Consider the following 21491-nt stretch of genomic DNA (forward strand, 5'->3'; position numbering starts at 1 on the left):
GCCCAAGCTTAATGCTGTTCCCAGCATGGTCCTTGGTGAAACGCAAACAGTTCTGGGAAAGTGGGCTCCCATAGTCTCTGGTACCATGTGCCCATGGTAACTTCTGCTATCGGGTATCAATTTAGCCACCAAAACAGCTCTGCAGACTCTAAAAAAATGTTTCTAGGAACTCGGTGTCTACATACCTAGCTTGGGATTGTCTTTCTCCTCCTGAAGCACTAAAACTTCTTTTTAAAGTGCCTGAAACAAGAAAATAAAAATAACTTCACATTTTCCTGCTGCAAATCATTTATTTATTCACTCATTTGCCTGTTTAAAAATATCTAACCAATTGTACCTACTATAAAGACTGCCTTCATTTATGATACTATCAGCTAAAATATAATGTTGCAAATTACTGTTTATTAACATGTTTGTTTAATGGTCATTGCTCAAAGAAAAAGTACTAAATAAAGAAACTCCATGATCAGTTTCTAACAAAGCACATAAAACATAAGTATCATCATCATCCTAAATCCCTTGCCAAGAGAGCTAGAAGTAACCACATTCAAGTGTAAGGGTCCAGCTTTTCCTTCCTCACTTGCCCACTAACCCTCCCTATTCTTGTTACTGTGGATACACAATGTCCCATCATCTCAAAATTTACCTCAGTTAGTAATTAACTGCTTCTAGAATCTGCTACACATGTTTAAATGCACAAATATCTTTGCTACATAATATTCATGTTACTCAATCACAAATCAAGACATTTTATTTAGCAGACAGGGCAGGAATTTATATGGAAAACAGAACAGACTGTTGGAATTTGACATTGCCCCAGAAAATGTGGAGCATCTATAATCCACTTTGATGGACCATTTAATTTTGAAAAGAGACAAGTATGAAGCAAAATCCTTAGAGTTCTACTCTGATCCTTAGAGACACAATTTTAAACTTTCTTTTATGAAATTTTCATAGTATAGTCATTGAGAATGGATTATTTACAATTTATTTCAGAGTATTTCTATCTATCCTATTTAATATTCCATCCACTTACTTTTTTAAAAGAGTCAGGAAACTCAAACAGGGGCTCTATGTCAACCTAGAGGGGTGGGATGGGGAGGGAGATGGGAAAGTGAAGTCGCTCAGTCATGTCCGACTCTTTGCAACCCCATGGACTGTAGCCTACCAGGCTCTTCTGTCCATGAGATTTTCCAGGCAAGAGTGCTGGAGTGGATTGCCATTTCCTTCTCCAGGGGATCTTCCCAACCCAGAAATCGAACCTTGGTCTCCCACATTGTGAGCAGACACTTTACCATCTGAGCCACGAGGGAAGCAGGTAGGGAGATGGGAGGGAGGTTAAAAAGGGAGGGGATGTGTGTATACCGATGGCTGGTTCATGTTGAGGTTTGACAGAACACAGCCGAATTCTATAAAACAATTATCCTTCAATAAAAAATAAATTAATTTTTTTAAAAAGAGTTATTCTTTTCTGAATTTTCTGTTTTAACTGGTATTTTATTTCAATTTCAGATTTGTTTAATGAATTGAATCCTATGTTTCTATAGAGAAGATTCTTTAAATTGTATCTAAGTATATCTTTACTTTCCCATGCCCCAGTCTATTTTGTTTTTATTGTTTCAAATTAAGAGTAAAGATTAACATATTTACTGAATCTGCATGGTGTTTTTCATAATTCTAAATAATTATAACATTTCTTTAACTTTAGTGTTTTAAGGAAAATATATCCCTTTATATTAATGTAAGTAAAACTGTACAAACTTTAGTCTACAGCAAGACTAATTTCTTCTCTGGGTTTCTAACCTCTGATCAACAGACTCATAAAAGGTTGCTTCCATTACTCCTGTAGTTAGTTAGTATGTTTCCAAATAAGTTATCTCCACTCCCCAGTTAGAATCTGTATTTGCTGGAAGAAATAGTTAAACTGTTTGTTTGACAGGAGGCAATGGAAAGCCACAGTGCCAGGTGGACTTTGCACTAATTAGCACGGCACCTGGAAAACAAACTGTTCATTTATGTAGGTGATGGCATCTGCTTGACTCCCAGGCACAATTTCCAGACCTCTACCTGCCGGAATCCATAAGTTGTAAAGAAAGCTTACTGAATGTCGATTCCTTCAAAGGGCTTGAGCTGGAGCTGCTAAAGTTATCCGAAATGTCCAATTCATCATCAAGCTCTGAATATATATCTGCACATTAATAAAAATAAAAAGCAAATGAACCTTGAAACACAAAGGAATCAAGAGTGTATTCATGTTGTAACCTTTTCACTAGAAATACCTTTCTCAATATTTTCCAAGTTGAAGTTATCATCTGACAAGAGTCCATCACAGGTCCGGTCTTCATCCTTACCACATGGTGCCTGGAAGCCTTCAGCAGGGAGGTCTGTGATTTCTGAAAGTTCACTTTTCAGGCTTCCTGCTCCACTGCTGCTGCTACTCAAGCTTGCCTTCTCAAAGGTTTCCTGAAAGAGAAAGTCAGTTTGTAATACCCGCTTCTTTCCCTTCTCTGCAGGACTTAAAGTTCGTTAGAATATACATTAAAATGACTAGAATATCATTATAAATATTGGTGCTGAAATGGCATCAGTAGTTCTACCTATGTAAATTTTGTAGAATTCATTCAGTCCATAATGAACCCACACAAAACAAAGTGGGTTTGCTACCATTGGAAAACAAAGCATAGAAGTGGCAAAATACTCAGGAGCAAAGGCCTGTGCAATCTGGTGAAAGAAAATATAGCACTAAGGAGTAAGTTATGTAGAATAATTATGGAAATAAGAGGCTAAAGGGAAGGATTAAAAAGACCTTGATCTAACATCCTCCCATGGGCACACCAAAATGGCAAGTACTTACAGAGCAACTGCTGATGAGAAAAACTGAAATCTAATAGAAATACCTTCTACAACTAAAGATATAAAGAAGAAACCACAATGAGACAGGATAGGTGGAGGCACAGTAAGTCAAGACCATACCCCTGTGTGAGTGACCCACAAGCAGGAAGATAATTATAATTTAGATATTTTCACCAAAGAGCAATGGGTCCATGCCCCAAACCAGGCTCCCCAGCCCAGGCATCATACACCAGGAAATGAGCCCCCAGAACATTTGCTTTTAAAGGCCAGCTGCACTCACTTTCAGGAGAATCAGAGGTTTTAGGACACAGAGATTCCACTATCACAGGACAAACACAAAATTTCACACATTCCAGGACCCAGGGCAGGAGCAATAACTTGAAAGTAACCTGGGTCAGGCTTATCTGTTGATCTTGGAAAGTCTTCTAGAGGAGAAGGAGGCTCAAGTAGAACGCCCTTGGAGACACAGACACAGGCGGCAGCCATTTTGGGGAACTCAATCTAGTAGTGCAAGTACCATTGTGGAATCCTCCCTCCAGCTTACCATCCACCAGAAACCAGCCCCACCCCAGTCCCTTCCCAGTGCCAGTGCCCATTGGTTTGTAGGCACCAGTACTGGGCAGGTCAACCAGATAATCAAGAGAGGACACAGCTCCACTCACTAGAAGTCTGGCTTCCATAAGACCCCCTGAGCCCACAGCTGCCACTGGATAAGGCCCTGACCACCAGCAAGCCCAGGAACCAGCCCCATACACCAGTGTGCAGGCACTGGACCAGGGGCCCTCAGGTCCTCCAGTCAGTGATGCTATGATTTGGTCCCACCAACTAGGGGGCAGACACCACCACCACAACCACTGTAACCATACAACCTGCCTTGTCAGCACTCAGCCAATCCATCAGTAGGCCTACATCAGCCCTAAGACCTTCTGGGCCTGGGCCCCATCCATCAGTAGACCAATACAAATTCTGAGAAATCTTGAGCACTTCAGGCAGCTACCCTAGAATCCAGCCCCACTCACAATGGGCCAGCAACAACTTTGGGAAACTTCAGAACCCACAGCCAGGTGCACCAGAAATCAGGCTTACTCAATAGCAGACCAACACTAGATATGGGGATGCTGGCCCCACAACCCCCAACCCCAGAACACAGCTCCACCATCAGCGGGCCATCACTACTAGCCAAGTCACCTCCAGAGGCTCAACAGTCAGCTACACCATGATCTGGCTCCAACAACCAGTAGCTGACAACCTCTGAATATGTCAACCAACTAGACCACGGACCAGCCATACCTACAAGACGACTCACATAGTCTGCCACAAAAGAAGGATTCATACAGCTCACATAGTGGGAAACTCTAGAGCACATAGCTCTGTTGACAGTGGGCAGTGTGATGCTGGAACACATAGGATGTTTCCCACAAAAGGCCATTTCTCCAAAGTCAGGAAACATAACAAACCTACTAAATACATAGAAACAAAAGTGAGACAACCCAGAGGGATGGTATGGGGAGGGAGGAGGGAGGGGGGTTCAGGATGGGGAACACGTGTATACCTGTGGTGGATTCATGTCGATGTATGGCAAAACAATACAATATTATAAAGTAATTAACCTCCAATTAAAATAAATAAATTTATATTTTTTAAAAAAACAGAAAATCAGGTAAAATGAGGTGACAGAGGAACATGCTGCCAGTGAAGAAATAATATTAAACCCCAAAAGAATTAAATGAAGTTGAGAGAAGCAATCTACCAATCGAGTTCAGGTAATGTTTGATGGTGAAGATGGTCAAAGAGGTACAGAAAAGATTGGACAAACAGAGTGAGAAGTCAGAATTTTTAGCAGAGTGGGAAAATATAAAGAACAAAACAGAGATGAAGAATACAAAAACGGACAAGGAAAAAAAAAAAAAAAAAACACCAAAAGGAATCAACGGTAGATTGGTTGGTACAGAGGAACAGATCAGCGAACTGGAAGGCAGACTAGTGGAAATCACTGAAACTGGAGAGAAAAAAGAAAGAGTGAGGATAGTTTGAGAGACATCTGCGATAACATCAAACACATTAATATTCACATTATAGAGTACAAGGGTCCCAGAAGAAGAAGAGAGAGAAACAGGCAGGGAACATATTTGAAAAAGTCCCTGAACCTGGGAAAGGAAATATGCATTCAGGTTCAGGAAACACAGAGAGTCCCAGAGAGGACTGACCCAAAGAAGACCACAACAAGACACACTGTAATTAAAATGGCAAAAATTAAAGATACTGAAAGAATATTAAAAGCAAGAAAAAGCAAGAAGTTACACACAAGGGAACTCTCATAAGGCCATCAGCTGGCTTTTTAGCAGAAACTGCAGGCCAGAAGAGAGTGGCATTATATAGTTAAAGGGATGAAAGGGAAAACTTACAACCAAGAATATTCTGGCAAAATTCTCATTCAGATTTGGTGGACATAAAGAGCTTTAGAGACAAGCAAAACCTCAGAGTTCAGCACCACCAAAGCAGCTTCACAAGAAACGTTAAAGGAACTTCTCCAAGTAAAAGAAAAAAGGCCACAGCTAAAAAAGGAAAAGACTCACTGGTAAAGACAAATAAGCAGTAAAGGCAGTAAACTAACCATGAACAAAGATAGTAGGGTGATTAAGAACTAAGTAGGATGATTAAGAACTAAAGACCCTCTTGATGAAAGAGAAGAGTGAAAAAAAAAAAGTTTGCTTAAAACTCAACATTCAGAAAACTGGAAGGCAGTCTAGTGGAAAGAAGATCATAGCATCTGGTCTCATCACTTCATGGGAAATAGCTGGAGAATAAAACCCTGTGACAAACTTTATTTTCTTGGGCTCCAAAATCACTGCAGATGGTGACTGCAGCCATGAAATTAGAAGATGCTTACTACTTGGAAGAAAAGTTATGAACAACCTCGACAGCATATTAAAAAGCAGAGACATTACTTTGCCAACAAAAGTTCATCTAGTCAAGGCTCTGGTTTTTCCAGTAGTCGTGTATGGATGTGAGAGTTGGACTATAAAGAAAGCTGAGTGTAGTAGAATTAATGCTTTTGAACTGTGGTATTGGAGAAGACTCTTGAGAGTCCCTTGGACTGCAAGAAGAGCCAACCAGTCCATCCTAAAGGAAATCAGCCCTGAATATTCATTGGAAGGACTGATGTTGAAGCTGAAACTCCAATACTTTGGCCATCTGATGCAAAGAACTGACTCATTTGAAAATACCCTGATGTTGGGAAAGATTGAAGGCAGGAGGAGAAGGGGATGACAGAGGATGAGATGGTTGGATGGCATCACGGACTCAGTGGACATGAGTTTGAGTAAACTTCATGAGTTGGTGATGGACAGAGAGACCTGATGTGCTGCAGTCCACGGGGTCACAAAGAGTCAGATACGACTGAGCAACTGAACTGAACTGAACAGATCCATCAATAATAACTTTATATTTTTTTAATTATTTATTTATTTTTTAAATTTTAAATCCTTAATTCTTATATGTGTTCCCAAACATGATCCCCCCTCCCACCTCCCTCCCCATAACATCTCTCTGGGTCATCCCGATTCACCAGCCCCAAGCATGCTGTATCCTGCATCAGACATAGACTGGCGATTCAATTCTTACATGATAGCATACATGTTAGAATGCCATTCTCCCAAATCATCCCACCCTCTCCCTCTCCCTCTGAGTCCAAAAGTCAGTTATACACATCTGTGTCTTTTTTCCTGTCTTGCATACAGGGTCGTCATTGCCATCTTTCTATATTCCGTATATATGTGTTAGTATACTGTATTGGTGTTTTTCTTTCTGGCTTACTTCACTCTGTATAATCGGCTCCAGTTTCATCCATCTCATCAGAACTGATTCAAATGAATTCTTTTTAACGGCTGAGTAATACTCCATTGTGTATATGTACCACAGCTTTCTTATCCATTCATCTGCTGATGGACATCTAGGTTGTTTCCATGTCCTGGCTATTATAAACAGTGCTGTGATGAACATTGGGGTACATGTGTCTCTTTCAATTCTGGTTTCCTCAGTGTGTATGCCCAGCAGTGGGATTGCTGGGTCATAAGGTAGTTCTATTTGCACTTTTTTAAGGAATCTCCACACTGTTCTCCATAGTGGCTGTACTAGTTTGCATTCCCACCAACAGTGTAGGAGGGTTCCCTTTTCTCCACACCCTCTCCAGCATTTATTGCTTGCAGATTTTTGGATCGCAGCCATTCTGACTGGTGTGAAGTGGTACCTCATTGTGGTTTTGATTTGCATTTCTCTAATAATGAGTGATGTTGAGCATCTTTTCATGTGTTTGTTAGCCATCCGTATGTCTTCTTTGGAGAAATGTCTATTTAGTTCTTTGGCCCATTTTTTGATTGGGTCGTTTATTTTTCTGGAATTGAGCTGCAGAAGTTGTTTGTATATTTTTGAGATTAGTTGTTTGTCAGTTGCTTCATTTGCTATTATTTTCTCCCATTCAGAAGGCTGTCTTTTCACCTTGCTTATAGTTTCCTTTGTTGTGCAGAAGCTTTTAATTTTAATTAGATCCCATTTGTTTATTTTTGCTTTTATTTCCAGAATTCTGGCAGGTGGATCATAGAGGATCCTGCTGTGATTTATGTCTGAGAGTGTTTTGCCTATGTTCTCCTCTAGGAGTTTTATAGTTTCTGGTCTTACATTTAGATCTTTAATCCATTTTGAGTTTATTTTTGTGTGCGGTGTTAGAAAGTGATCTAGTTTCATTCTTTTACAAGTGGTTGACCAGTTTTCCCAGCACCACTTGTTAAAGAGATTGTCTTTACTCCATTGTATATTCTTGCCTCCTTTGTCAAAGATAAGGTGTCCATATGTGTGTGTGGATTTATCTCTGGGCTTTCTATTTTGTTCCATTGATCTATATCTCTGTCTTTGTGCCAGTACCATACTGTCTTTATGACTGTGGCTTTGTAGTAGAACCTGAAGTCAGGCAAGTTGATTCCTCCAGTTCCATTCTTCTTTCTCAAGATTGCTTTGGCTATTCGAGGTTTTTTGTATTTCCATACAAATCTTGAAATTATTTGTTCTAGTTCTGTGAAAAATATGGCTGGTAGCTTGATAGGGATTGCACTGAATTTGTAAATTGCTTTGGGTAGTATACTCATTTTCACTATATTGATTCTTCTGATCCATGAACATGGTATATTTCTCCATCTATTAGTGTCCTCTTTGATTTCTTTCATCAGTGTTTTATAGCTTTCTATATATAGGTCTTTAGTTTCTTTAGGTAGATATATTCGTAAGTATTTTATTCTTTTCGTTGCAATGGTGAATGGAATTGTTTCCTTAATTTCTTTTCCTACTTTCTCATTATTAGTGTATAGGAATGCAAGGGATTTCTGTGTGTTGATTTTATATCCTGCAACTTTACTATATTCATTGATGAGCTCTAGTAATTTTCTGGTGGAGTCTTTAGGGTTTTCCATGTAGAGGATCATGTCATCTGCAAACAGTGAGAGTTTTACTTCTTCTTTTCCAATTTGGATTCCTTTTATTTCTTTTTCTGCTCTGATTGCTGTGGCCAAAACTTCCAGAACTATGTTGAATAGTAGCGGTGAAAGTGGGCACCCTTGTCTTGTTCCTGACTTTAGGGGAAATGCTTTCAATTTTTCACCATTGAGGATAATGTTTGCTGTGGGTTTATCATATATAGCTTTTATTATGTTGTGGTATGTTCCTTCTATTCCTGCTTTCTGGAGAGTTTTTATCATAAATGGATGTTGAATTTTGTCAACGGCCTTCTCTGCATCTATTGAGATAATCATATGGTTTTTATGTTTCAATTTGTTAATGTGGTGTGCAAGAAAGGTTTAACAAGGACCTAGAAGAAATAAAAAAGAGTCAAAATATAATGAATAACGCAATAAATGAGATAAGAAACACTCTGGAGGCAACAAATAGTAGAATAACGGAGGCAGAAGATAGGATTAGTGAAATAGAAGATAGAATGTTAGAAATAAATGAATCAGAGAGGAAACAAGAAAAACGAATTAAAAGAAACGAGGACAATCTCAGAGACCTCCAGGACAATATGAAACGCTCCAACATTCGAATTATAGGAGTCCCAGAAGAAGAAGACACAAAGAAAGATCATGAGAAAATCCTTGAGGAGATAATAGTTGAAAACTTCCCTAAAATGGGGAAGGAAATAATCACCCAAGTCCAAGAAACACAGAGAGTTCCAAATAGGATAAACCCAAGGCGAAACACCCCAAGACACATATTAATCAAATTAACAAAGATCAAACACAAAGAACAAATATTAAAAGCAGCAAGGGGAAAACAACAAATAACACACAAGGGGATTCCCATAAGGATAACAGCTGATCTTTCAATAGAAACTCTTCAGGCCAGGAGGGAATGGCAAGACATACTTAAAGTGATGAAAGACAATAACCTACAGCCCAGATTACTGTACCCAGCAAGGATCTCATTCAAATACGAAGGAGAAATCAAAAGCTTTACAGACAAGCAAAAGCTGAGAGAATTCAGCATCACCAAACCAGCTCTCCAACAAATTCTAAAGGATATTCTTTAGACAGGAAACATGAAAAGGGTGTATAAACCCGAACCCAAAACAATAAAGTAAATGGTAACGGGATCATACTTAGCAATAATTACCTTAAACATAAATGGGTTGAACACCCCAACCAAAAGGCAAAGACTGGCTGAATGGATACAAAAACAAGACCCCTCTATATGCTGCTTACAAGAGACCCACCTCAAAACAAGGGACACATACAGACTGAAAGTGAAGGGCTGGAAAAAGATATACCATGCAAATAGAGACCAAAAGAAAGCAGGAATGGCAATACTCATATCTGATAAAATAGACTTTAAAACAAAGGCTGTGAAAAGAGACAAAGAAGGCCACTACATAATGATCAAAGGATCAATCCAAGAAGAAGATATAACAATTATAAATATATATGCACCCAATATAGGAGCACCGCAATATATAAGACAAATGCTAACAAGTATGAAAGGGGAAATCAACAATAACACAATAATAGTGGGAGACTTTAATACCCCACTCACACCTATGGACAGATCAACTAAACAGAAAATTAACAAAGAAACGCAAACTTTAAATGATACATTAGATCAGTTAGACCTAACTGATATATATAGGACATTTCACCCCAAAACAATGAATTTCACCTTTTTTTCAAGTGCTCATGGAACCTTCCCCAGGATAGATCACATCCTGGGCCATAAATCTAAACTTGATAAATTCAAAAAAATCGAAATCATTCCAAGCATCTTTTCTGACCATAATGCATTAAGATTAGATCTCAATTACAGGGGAAAAACTATTAGAAATTCCAACATATGGACGTTGAACAACACACTTCTGAATAACCAACAAATCACAGAAGAAATCAAAAAAGAAATCAAAATATGCATAGAAACTAATGAAAATGAAAACACAACAACCCAAAACCTGTGGGACACTATAAAAGCAGTGCTAAGAGGAAAGTTCATAGCAATACAGGCATACCTCAAGAAACAAGAAAAAAGTCAAATAAATAACCTAACTCTACACCTAAAGCAATTAGAAAAGGAAGAAATGAAGAATCCCAGGGTTAGTAGAAGGAAAGAAATCTTAAAAATTAGGGCAGAAATAAATGCAAAAGAAACAAAAGAGACCATAGCAAAAAATCAACAAAGCCAAAAGCTGGTTCTTTGAAAGGATAAATAAAATTGACAAACCATTAGCCAGACTCATCAAGAAGCAAAGGGAGAAAAATCAAATCAATAAAATTAGAAATGAAAATGGAGAGATCACAACAGACAACACAGAAATACAAAGGATCATAAGAGACTACCATCAGCAGTTGTATGCCAATAAAATGGACAACGTGGAAGAAATGGACAAATTCTTAGAAAAGTACAATTTTCCAAAACTGAACCAGGAAGAAATAGAACATCTTAACAGACCTATCACAAGCACGGAAATTGAAACTGTAATCAGAAATCTTCCAGCAAACAAAAGCCCAGGTCCAGACGGCTTCACAGCTGAATTCTACCAAAAATTTCGAGAAGAGCTAACACCTATTCTCCTCAAACTCTTCCAGAAAATTGCAGAGGAAGGTAAACTTCCAAACTCATTCTATGAGGCCACCATCACCCTAATACCAAAACCTGACAAAGATGTCACAAAAAAAGAAAACTACAGGCCAATATCACTGATGAACATAGATGCAAAAATCCTCAACAAAATTCTAGCAATCAAAATCCAACAACACATTAAAAAGATCATACATCATGACCAAGTGGGCTTTATCCCAGGGATGCAAGGATTCTTCAATATCCGCAAATCAATAATAACTTTAAATGTACATGGCCTAAATGCTCTAATCAGAAGATACAGAATGGCTGAGTGGATGAAAAGGCAAAATATACATATATGCTGCTTATAAGACACTCACTATGCAGTCTACAAGACACTAACTGTGCTGCCTATGGGACACTCACTTCAAATCTAAAGATACACAAAGACAAAGTGAGCTGATGGAAAAGTTATTCCATGAAAAGTGGAAGTGAAAAGAAAGTTGGAGTAGCAATACTTACATTAGACAAAATAGAATTTAAAACAAAGACTGTAAAGAGACAAAGAAGGATTTTGAGGTCAATAAGAAGATATAGCAACTGTAAATATGTATGTATCCAACATAAACACCTAAATGCACAAAGCAAATATTAACAACATAACTAAATAAATTGATAGAAAAGAATGATAGCAGGTGGTTTTAACACTCTACTTACATCAATGGAGAGATCATCCAGATAGAAAGCCAATAAGGAAAATTTGGCCTTAAATGACACAATAGACCATGGGATTTTCCAGGCAAGAGTACTGGAGTGGGTTGTCATTGCCTTCTCTGACAATAGATCATACAGACTTAATAGATATACACAAAACACTCTACCCAAAAGCAGAAAATTACACATTCCTTTCAAGTGTACAAAGAACATTCTCAAGGATGGATCACATATTAGGATACAAAATATGTCTGAGTAAATTTAAGAACAATGAAATCATAGCAAGGGTATTTTCTGACCATAACACTATGAGATTAGAATCAACTACAAGGGAAAAAAAAAAAACCTGTAAGAACACAAAAAAATAAAGGCTAAACTGTATGTTACTAAACAACCAATGGATTATTGAAAAAAAATCAAATAGGAAATCAAAAAATAGTTGTAGACAAATGAAAATGAAACACAATTCAAAGTCTATGGGATACAAGAAAAGTACTTTGAAGGTTGAAGTTTATAGTAATACAAGCCTACCAGATGGTGACTATAGCCATGAAAATTAAAAGACGCTTGCTCCTTGGAAGGAAAGTTATGATCAAGCTAGACAGCATATTAAAAAGCAGAGACATTACTTTGCCGACAAAGGTCCATCTAGTCAAAGCTATGGTTTTTCCAGTAGTCATGTATGGATGTGAGAGTTGGACTATAAAGAAGACTGAGCACCAAATAATTGATGCTTTTGAACTGTGGTATTGGAGAAGACTCTTGAGAGTCCCTTGGAGATCCAACCAGTCCATCCTAAAGGAAATCAGTCCTTAATATTCATCGAAAGGACTGATGCTGAAGCTCCAATACTTTGGCCACCTGATGCAAAGAACTGACTCATTGGAAAAGACCCTGATGCTGGGAAAGATTGAAGGCAGGAGGAGAAGGGGACGACAGAGGATGAGATGGTTGGATGGCATCACAGACTTAATGGAAATGAGTTTGAGTAAACTCCAGCAGTTGGTGATGGACAAGCCTAGAGAGTTACAGTCCATGGGGTCGCAAAGAGTCAGACATGACTGAGCAACTAAACTGAAGCCTAACTTAGGAAACAAAAATAAAATCTCAAAAACAACAACAACAAACTTAACCCTACACCTAGAGGAATTTGAAAAGGAAAAATGAAGAAAAAAGTTAGTAGAAGGAAAGAAAACATAAAGATCAAAGCAGAAATAAATGAAATAGAGACCAAAAAAAAGACAAAACAATTTAAAAAGTCAGTCTATTTCACTTCCAGTGATTGGTCTGTTCAAACTATCCATTTCTTTTTTATTAAGTTTTGACAGGCTGTATGTTTCTAAAAACTTATCCATTTCTTCTGGATTGTCTAATTTGTTGGCATATAATTGTTCATCACATTGTTTCTTTCTGTCTATTTTTTCTGTATTTCTGTGGAATTGGTTGTTATTTCTTTACTTACACTTTTTTTTTTTTTTTTGAGGGAGGTTGGTCCACTGTCTTTTCTTCTTGGTGAGTTTTTCATTTTGTTAATGTGGTGTTTCACAGTGATTAATTTGTGTATCTTGAACCATCTCTGCATCCTGAGATGAATCCCACTTGATGAAGATATGTGATACTTTTAATGCATTGCCAAATATGATTTGCTAATATTTTGTTGAGGATTTAGCATTTATGTTTATCAGTGATATTGGTAAGTAATCTTTTTAATTATATCTTTGTCTGGCTTTGGTATTAGTGTGATACTGGCCTTATAGAATGTGTTTAGAAGCATTTCTTCCTCTGAAATTTTTTGGAATAGTTTGTGAAAGATAGGTGTTAACTTTTTTAAAAAAGTTTGGTAGAGTTCACCTGTGAAGCATCCAGACCTGGACTTTTTGCTTGTTGGATTTTTTATTACTATTTCAATTTCACTACTGGTAATTAGTCTATTAATATTTCTGCTTTTTCCTGATTCAGTCTTGGGAGTTTCTGCATTCCTTGGTATTTGTCCATTTTTTCTTCATTGTCCATTATATTGGCTTATAGTTGTTTATAGAAATCTCTTATGATTGTATTTCTGTGGTGTTTGTCTGTTTCATTTCTGATTTTACTGATTTTAGCACTCTGCCCATGCTCTGCAACAAGAGAAGCTGACACAATGAGATACCCATGCACTGCAACCAGAAAGTAAACCCTACTTGCTACAACTAGAGAAAGCCCCTGTGCAGCAACAAAGAGCCTATGCACTGCAACAAAGGCTCAGTGCAGCCAAAAAGAAATAAATTAATTAAAAATTTTTAAAAGATTGAAAAGAAGGGAACACTCACAAGGTTACTCTATGAAGTCACTTTAACACTGATAATAAAAACAGACACTGCCCAAAAAAAGAAAATTACAGGCCAATATCTTTGATTAATATAAATGCAAAAATCCTCAACAAAATATTAGCAAAGCAAATACAACAACACATAAAAATCTCTTTTCATACAGCATGATCAAGCTGGATTCATCCCAGGGTCTCAAAGATGGTTCCACATATGGAAATCATCGATGCGGTACACTATATTAACAAAAGAAAATTGAAAAAAAATGATCATTCCAATGTGCATGTATGTTAAGTTGTTTAGTCATGTCCAACTCTTTGCAATGCTATGGACTGTAGCCTGCCAGGTTCCTCTGTCCATGGGATTTCCCAGGCAAGAATACTGGAGTGGGTTGCCATGTCCTCCTTTAGGGGATCTTCCTGACCCAGGGATCAAACCCATGTCTCTTGTGTCTCCTGCACTGGCAGCAAGTTCTTTACCACTAGCGCCACCTGGGAAGCCCCATAAATGCAGTAAAAACCTTTGATAAACACCATTCATTGTCAGAGAAATGCAAATCAAAACTACAATGAGGTACCATCTCACGCCAGTCAGAATGGCTGCTATCAAAAAGTCTACAAACAATAAATGCTGGAGAGGGTATGGAGAAAAAGGAACCCTCTTACACTGTTGGTGGGAATGCAAACTAGTATAGCACTATGGAGAACAATATGGAGATTCTTTGAAAAACTGGAAATAGAATTGCCATATGAGCCAGCAATCCCACTGCTGGGCATACACATCGAGGAAACCAGAATTGAAAGAGACACATGTACCCCAGTGTTCATCACAGCATTGTTTACAATAGCCAAGACAGGGAAGTAACCTAGATGTCCATCAGCAGATGAATGGATAAGAAAGCTGTGGTACATATATATAGTGGAACATTATTCAGCCATTAAAAAGAATGCATTTGAATCGGTTCTAATGAGGTGGATGAAACTGGAGCCTATTATACGGGGTGAAGTCAGTCAGAAAGAAAAACACCAATACAGTATATTAACACATATATAGGTTCAATGCATGATATTGGATGCTTGGGGCTAGTGCACTGGGACAACCCAGAGGGATGGTACAGGGAGGGAGGAGGGAGGAGGGTTCAGGATGGGGAACACGTGTATACCTGTGGCAGATACATGTTGATGTATGGCAAAACCTATACAATATTGTAAAGTAATTAACCTCCAATTAAAATAAATAAATTTATATTTTAAAAGAAGTTAGAAAGATGGTAACAATGACCCTATATGCAAGACAGCAAAAGAGACACAGATGTATAGAACAGTCTTTTGGACTCTGGGAGAAGGTGAGGGTGGGATGATTAGAGAGAAGAGCATTGACACATGTATATTATCATATGTGAAACAGATCGCCCATCTAGATTTGATGCATGAGACAGAATGCTCAGGGCTGGTGCACTGGGATGACCCTGAGCGATGGGATGGGGATGGAGGTGAGAGGCGGGTTCAGGACAGGAAACACATGTACACCCATGGCTGATTCATGTCAATGTATGGCAAAAACCACTACAATATTGTAACGTAGCCTCTAATTAAAATAAATCAGTTAATTTTTTAAAACAAACCAAAAAACCCTTGATAACATTCAACATCCATTCATGAAAAACAGTCTGACTAAAATGGATATAGAAGTAAAATCAGTTCCATTCAGTCACTAAGCCGTATCCAACTCTTTGCAGCCCCATGGACTGCAGCACACTGGGCTCCCTGTCCATTACCAACTCCTAGAGCTTTCTCAAACTCATGTCCCGACTCGACAGAGGTAACATAATCCAGCATAACAAAAGCTTACTGTCAACATAATATACAATGGTGAAAAGTCGAAAGCCTTTCCACTAAATTCAGGGAACAAGGATAACCACTCTCATGACTTCTATTCAACATATGAAATGCCAAAGCAGTCAGACAAGACAAAGAAATTAAAGGCATCCAAATTGGAAGGAAAGAAGTAAAACTGTCATTATATGCAGATAATATGATGCTATCTACAGAAAACCCTAAAAATTCCACACAAAAATTCCTAGAACTGATAAATGAATTCAGCAAGTTATTAGGGTACAAGATTAACATATAGAAATTGGTTGCATTTCTTTTCACTAACAGTAAAATATCAAAAGAAGACAGTCCTTTTTTAATCTCTTTTTTAATTTTATTTTTAATATAAATTTATTTATTTTAATTGGAGGTTAATTACTTTATAATGTTGTATTGGTTTTGCCATACATCAACATGAATCTGCCACAGGTATACATGTGTTCCAGATCCTGAACCCCTTTCCCTCACTTATGGATAAACCTGACCAAGCAGGTGAAAAACTTATACACTGAAAACTATAAAACATTGATAAAGGAAATTGAAGATGATTCAAAGAGATGGAAAGATATTGCATGATCTTAGAATTAAGAATTAATATTGCTAGGATGGTCATACTACCCAAAGCAATCTACAAATTTTATGCAATCTCTATCAAATTACCCATGACATTCTTCACAGAACTAAAACAAATAATCTTAAAAATTATATGGAACCACAAAAAGGACCCAGAATTGCCAAAGTAATCTTTAAAAAGAAGAAAGCTTGAGACATAACTTCCCAGCCTATAGATAATTTTACAAAGTTTCAGCAAACAAAACAGTATGGTAAAGACATAAAGATCAATGGAACAAAAGCAAACTCAGAAATAAACCCACATATTTATGGTCAATTAATCTTCAACAAAAGAGGCAAGAAAATAAAACAGAGAAAATAAAGTTATGTTGGGAAAGCTACATAGCTACATGTAACTGAACTTAGAACACACCCTCACACTGCAAGCAGTAATAAACTCAAAATGGCTTAAAGACTTAATTATAACACATGACACCATAAAACCCCTAGAAGATAACACAGCAGAACACTATGACATAAATTGTACCAACATTTTTTGGATATGTCTCTTAAGGCAAAAGAAATAAAAGCAAAAATATACAAATGGGACCTAATTAAACATAAGTTTTACACTAAAAGAAACAAAAGGACAACCTATAGACTGAGAGAAAATATTTGTAAATGATGTAACAGACAAGGAAATAATTTCCAAAATATACAAATAGGTCAATTCAGTTCAGTTGCTCAGTCGTGTCCAACTCTTTGCGACCCCATGAATCGCAGCATGCCAGGCCTCCCTGTCCATCACCATCTCCCGGAGTTCACTCAGATTCACTTCCATCGAGTCTGTGATGCCATCCAGCCATCTCATCCTCTGTTCTCCCCTCCTGCCCCCAATCCCTCCCAGCATCAGAGTCTTTTCCAATGAGTCAACTCTTCACATGAGGTGGCCAAAGTACTGGAGTTTCAGCTTTAGCATCATTCCTTCCAAAGAAATCCCAGGGTTGATCTCCTTCAAAAGGGACTGGTTGGATCGCCTTGCAGTCCAAGGGACTGTTAAGAGTCTTCTCCAACACCACAGTTCAAAAGCATCAATTCTTCGGCGCTCAGCCTTCTTCACAGTCCAGCTCTCACATCCATACATGACCACAGGAAAAACCATAGCCTTGACTAGACGGACCTTAGTCGGCAAAGTAATGTCTCTGCTTTTGAATATACTATCTAGGTTGGTCATAACTTTTCTTCCAAGGAGTAAGCGTCTTTTAATTTCATGGCTGCAGTCGCCATCTGCAGTGATTTTGGAGCCCCAAAATTAAAGTCTGACACTGTTTCCTCTGTTTCCCCATCTATTTCCCATGGAGTGATGGGACCGGATGCCATGATCTTCGTTTTCTGAATGTTGAGCTATAAGACAACTTTTTCGCTCTCTTCTTTCACTTTCATCAAGAGGCTTTTTAGCTCCTCTTCACTTTCTGCCATAAGGGTGGTGTCATCTGCATATCTGACGTTATTGATATTTCTCCCGGCAATCTTGATTCCAGCTTGTGTTTCTTCCAGTCCAGCATTTCTCACGATGTACTCTGCATAGAAGTTACATAAGCAGGGTGACACTATACAGCCTTGACGTACTCCTTTTCCTATTTGGAACCAGTCTGTTGTTCCATGTCCAGTTCAAACTGTTGCTTCCTGACCTGCATACAGATTTCTCAAGAGGCAGGTCAGGTGGTCTGGTATTCCCATCTCTTTCAGAATTTTCCACAGTTTACTGTGATCCACACAGTCAAAGGCTTTGGCATAGTCAATAAAGCAGAAAGAGATGTTTTTCTGGAACTCTCTTGCTTTTTCCATGATCCAGCAGATGTTGGCAATTTGATCTCTGGTTCCTCTGCCTTTTCTAAAACCAGCTTGAACATCAGGGAGTTCACGGTTCACGTATTGCTGAAGCCTGGCTTGGAGAATTTTGAGCATTACTTTACTAGCATGTGAGATGAGTGCAATTGTGCGGTAGTCTGACCATTCTTTGGCATTGCCTTTCTTTGGGACTGGAATGAAAACTGACCTTTTCCAGTCCTGTGGCCACTGCTGAGTTTTCCACACTTGCTGGCATATTGAGTGCAGCACTTTCACAGCATCATCTTTCAGGATTTGAAAGAGCTCAACTGGAATTCCATCACCTCCACTAGCTTTGTTCGTAGTGATGCTTTCTAAGGCCCACTTGACTTCACTTCCCAAGATGTCTGGCTCTAGATTAGTGATTACATCATCACGATTATCTGAGTCATGAAGATCTTTTTTGTACAGTTCTTCCATGTATTCTTGCCACCTCTTAATATCTTCTGCTTCTGTTAGGTCCATACCATTTCTGTCCTTTATCCAGCCCGTCTTTGCATGAAATGTTCCCTTGGTATCTCTAATTTTCCTGAAGAGATCTCTAGTCTTTCCCATTCTGTTGTTTTCCTCTATTTCTTTGCATTGTTCGCTGAAGAAGGCTTTCTTATGTCTTCTTGCTATTCTTTGGAACTCTGCATTCAGATGCTTATATCTTTCCTTTTCTCCTTTGCTTTTTGCTTCTCTTCTTTTCACAGCTATTTGTAAGGCCTCCCCAGACAGCCATTTTGCTTTTTTGCATTTCTTTTCCATGGGGATAGTCTTGATCCCTGTCTCCTGTACAGTGTCACGAACCTCATTCCATAGTTCATCAGGCACTCTATCAGATCTAGGTCATATAGACCAATAATCAAAAAACAAACAACCCAATCAAAAATGGGTAGACCTAAATTGACATTTCTCCAAAAAAAATCATACAGATGGCCAAAAGACACATGAAATGGTGCTCAATGTTGCTTATTATTTGAAAAATGCAAATCAAAACTACAATGAGGTATCACTTTACACCAGTCAGAATGGCCATCTTCAAAAGTCTGTAAATAATAACTGCTATAGAGGGTATGGAGAAAAGGGAATCCTCATACACTGTTGGTGCGAATGTAAATTCATGCAGCTACATTAGAGAATAGTAAGGAAGTTCCTCAAAACACTTTTATAAAGAGAGTTGCCATATGATCCCGCTCCTGAGCATATATACAAAGAAAACTAATTTGAAAAGACACACACCCCCCTATGTTCACAGTAGTGCTATTTACAATAGCCAAGACATGGAAGCAACACAGTGTTCATCAACAGATGAGTGGATAAAGAAGACACACTGTATATATTACTCAGAAATAAAAAAGAATAAAAGACTGCAATTTGCAACAACAAGAATGAACCCAGAGATTATCATACTAAGTGAAGTAAGTCAGACACAGAAAGACAAATATCACATTATATCACTTATATGTGGAATCTAAAAAATATGACACAGATGAACTCATTTTCAAAACTATTTCACAGACACAGAAAACAAACCTATGGCTACCAAAGGGGAAAGGGATAAATTAGGAATTTGGGATGAACAGAAATACACTACTGTATATAACACAGAAAAACAACCAGGACTTACTTATAGCAGAGGGAATGATATTTAATATCTTAGAATAACTTATAGTAAAATAGAATCTGATAAAGAATAACATATATATATATACAAAAACTGAATCACCTTGCTGTATGCCAGAAACGATCACCATATTGCAAAACAATGCTACGTTAAAAAAAAAAAAAGCTGAAGAATAAAAATCATATGATCAACTCAGTAAATACAGAAAAAGGGTGGGGGAAAATTCAATATCCATTTATAATAAAAACTCTCCACAAAGTGGGTATAGAGGGAACATACCTCATCATAATAAAGGTCATATATGATAAGCCCACAGCTAGCATCCTACTATACAGTGGAAAACTAAAAGCATTTCCTCTAAGATCAGGGATAAGACAAGGATGCCCAATCTTGTCCCTTTTATTTAGTATAACAGTGAAAGTCCCAGCCACAGCAATCAGATAAGAAAAAGAAGCAAGAAGAACCCAAATGGAAAAGGGAGCAGTAAAACTGTCACTTGGAGATGACATGATACTAAACACTGAAATCTTAAAGGCAGTACCAAAAAAACTACTATAATTCATCAATGAATTCAGTCAAGTTTCAGGATAAAAAGCTAGTATACAGAAATGTTACATTTCTACACATTAAGAATAAACTATCAGAAAGAGAAATGAAGAAAACAGCTCCAGGTACCATTCATTAAAAAGAATAAATACCTAGGAATAAATCTAGTTAAGAAGGTCAAAGATTTGTATTGGAAAACTCCAAGACACTGATGAAAGAAACTGAAAATGAAAGGGTTAGTCACTCAGTCATGTCCAACTCTTTGTGACCCCATGGACCATAACCCACCAGGCTCCTCTGTCCAATGAATTCTGCAGGCACGAATACTGGAGTGGGTTGCCATTCCCTTCTCCAGGGGGTCTTCCCATACAAGGGATCAAACCCAAGTCTCCTACATTGCACGTGAATTCTTTACTGCCTGAACTACGAGGACAAAAAAGATGACAAGGTATACTCTGTCCATGGATTGGAAGAATTAACATCATAAAAATGATCTTGACATTTAAATTAAATGTACAGATTAAATGCAATCCCTATCAAAATACCAGCGGTGTTTTTCATAGATGTAGAAAAAATTCTTAAATGTGTATGGAAACACAAAAGATCTCAAACAGACAAAGCAATCTTGAGAAAAAACATTAGAGCTTGAGGTATCATGCTTCCTTCAGATTATATTACAAAGCTACAATCATCAATACAGTATGATACTGGCACAAAAACAGATACATAAATCAATGGATCAGAATAGAGAGCCTGGAATAAACCCATGAATTTCCTGTCTGTTTATCTATAACAAAGGTGGGAAGAATACAGAATGGGAAAGTCTCTTCAATAACAGGTTCTAGGAATACTGGATGGCTAGATGTAAAATGCAGAGTACATCATGAGAAACGCTGGACTGGAAGAAACACAAGCTGGAATCAAGACTGCCGGGAGAAATATCAATAACCTCAGATATGCGGATGACACCACCCTTATGGCAGAAAGGGAAGAGGAACTAAAAAGCCTCTCGATGAAAGTGAAAGAGGAGAGTGAAAAAGTTGGCTTAAAGCTCAACAT

General features: G+C 37.9%; 1 protein-coding gene across 1 annotated transcript in view; it reads right to left on the reverse strand.

Moving 5' to 3' along the window:
- The window catches only part of NEK10 (NIMA related kinase 10), a 290322-nt gene that overhangs the window by 98473 nt on the left and 170358 nt on the right, over positions 1-21491 (reverse strand). The window contains exons 27-29 of the mRNA XM_018038472.1: positions 2280-2463; positions 2102-2188; positions 186-240 (exon numbers count right to left, since the gene is read on the reverse strand). Coding sequence (XP_017893961.1) covers positions 186-240; positions 2102-2188; positions 2280-2463 — 326 coding nt within the window. The remainder of the gene's footprint in view (positions 1-185; positions 241-2101; positions 2189-2279; positions 2464-21491) is intronic.

The sequence above is a fragment of the Capra hircus genome, chromosome 22 (assembly GCF_001704415.2).
Source record: "Capra hircus breed San Clemente chromosome 22, ASM170441v1, whole genome shotgun sequence".
Classification (NCBI taxonomy): domain Eukaryota; kingdom Metazoa; phylum Chordata; class Mammalia; order Artiodactyla; family Bovidae; genus Capra; species Capra hircus.